At 44.4% G+C, this 1,900-nt stretch overlaps 1 protein-coding gene across 1 annotated transcript; it reads left to right on the top strand.

Annotated features, from left to right (window-relative positions):
• Positions 1-554: 554 nt before the first annotated feature.
• Pmar_PMAR003916 (hypothetical protein) lies at positions 555-1,770 on the top strand (the record flags this gene model as incomplete). The annotated part of the gene is made up of 5 exons (XM_002777600.1): positions 555-731; positions 778-857; positions 1,016-1,095; positions 1,470-1,540; positions 1,594-1,770. 5 exons carry the CDS (start codon positions 555-557, stop codon positions 1,768-1,770), a joined length of 585 nt encoding a protein of 194 aa, XP_002777646.1.
• Positions 1,771-1,900: the final 130 nt, after the last annotated feature.

A 1,900-nucleotide genomic window follows, 5' to 3' on the forward strand; every position in this document is an offset into this window, starting at 1 on the left:
CATAGTACTATCGATATCTAGCTCCTTGATGGCCGATTCCCTCTGGGGCCCTGAGTTGGGATTTTACGAGAATGTTTCCGTCATCCCACCGACTAACGACATTGTGGGAATTGGTGAGATAAATACTCACAGTATCGGAATAATTAACGCACCTTGGGCAGTAACGTTGATGTAGCGCTTCGACGTGCGTCGGTGAAGCAGGCGGGGACTGGGTGGAGGCCCTATTCAATTGCTTGTGGAATGGATGAACACTACACCGTATTTGATTGACACATGCATGTTCCTTATGATTTTTGCAGTAGAATGAGATGCCTCCGGTGAAGAGTAAGAGTATGGCAGGAATCTGGATAGACTCTAATACTATACGGGAAATACGGATATACACGACCTCGTTAGGAACAGCCACGATATGTATATGCGGGTTCGAATCCCACAGGTGTCGTTTCTCCAACCTCTTCCACCTCTTTTGTATGTGATCGAAGAGCTCTTCAGAAGTCTCCGTTGTTGCCTCGAGTATGTCCTCCTCCTCTTCCTCTTCCTCTTCGAAAGAAAACATGTCACCAACAGCCGTCAACGCTTTTACGATGATGATGAGCGGAGCGAAGCGATCGACAGCAATTTCGCCTGATAAAAACAAAGTTGAGGAGCCAGTGGAAAAGAAGAGAAAAATTGAGAAAGTTGAAGAGAAAGAAGATGAAAAAGTGGACGACCAACAGACTGCTGTGGATCAAGTAAGTTTTTCCCCATTTTTTTTCGATAATTTTGAGTTTTTTTCAGCCCACAGTGGAGGACAAGATGAACTCAGACGAAGAAGAAGTGGATGACGATTATGAAGATGATGATGATGATGATATTCCGTAACGAGGATGTTCTCTCCGTGATTAACTTTTTTGTCATTATTCCTTGGAAAATATCAAAAGTTGAATGTTTATCCATAGCTAGACTCTCTACAACAAACCTTTCCCCGAGGAAAATCGTAGTGGGGGAGAAATTTCCTATTCCTGGTCGTCTTCAGCACGATCCCTCTGGCAGAGGCTCTAAAGCAGCCTGGCAAGACTGATGCGGAAAAGCTGGCCCAAATCACTAAGGGCACTGGTAAGGTTCCTCTTGGGTTAACATGGTATGTTATGGCCACTACCAGGTCCTTCGTCCATTTGGAAGGTGTCAATTGCAGCTGGTAAGAACTGTTGAGGTGGTTTTCATTGGTAGAGTTAAAACGTCCCTATGTTTACCGCATTCAAGCGTATATAATATACCGGTGTGAATTTCATTGTCCCGTCGAGGCGTGGGCGTAAGATTGGAAGGTTGACGTATTTTCCGTTCTCATCTGTTATCTGATATCAACTCTCTTTGATACTGCGTGGAATAACCAGTGCAGGATATCAGAAGTGAGAAAAATGATAATTGCTATTGTGAGTTTTCATGTCACTTACTCGTAGGGGATTCGGATTGATTCATCATCGTTTTAGGGAAAAGTCCTACGGCTATCAGTGACATTTCTTCTCCCGCCTTCGATCCTTCCAAATTCAGTCAAATCAAAGTGAGTCGCATAGGACGCAGGTTCGATTCCCAGCGAGGGTATTTTTCTTTCAGCTTACCCCAGGCAAGAACCTTCCTTATTCATTACTGGCTCTGGCCCTACAGAAGATAGAGGACTTGAAGAACTCTGGACAAGGGTCCAAGAAGAAGGTTCTGGTGAGGACCGTCGCGCGCCACGAAATTAATCCATTTGCTGTGGAGGAAACCCTTGCCTTCGCCGGTACACAATAGGGCATCACAAACCCTCAACGGAATATTTCCCAATTCAAGCGTCGCTCCGCTTGTCAATCGAGAGAGAATTCTTTCGGAATTTTCAATAACTTTTCATCTACTGAAATCAGCTTGAAGTTTTGATATTCTT

Source organism: Perkinsus marinus (assembly GCF_000006405.1).
Source record: "Perkinsus marinus ATCC 50983 genomic scaffold scf_1104296951260, whole genome shotgun sequence".
Taxonomy (NCBI): domain Eukaryota; phylum Perkinsozoa; order Perkinsida; family Perkinsidae; genus Perkinsus; species Perkinsus marinus.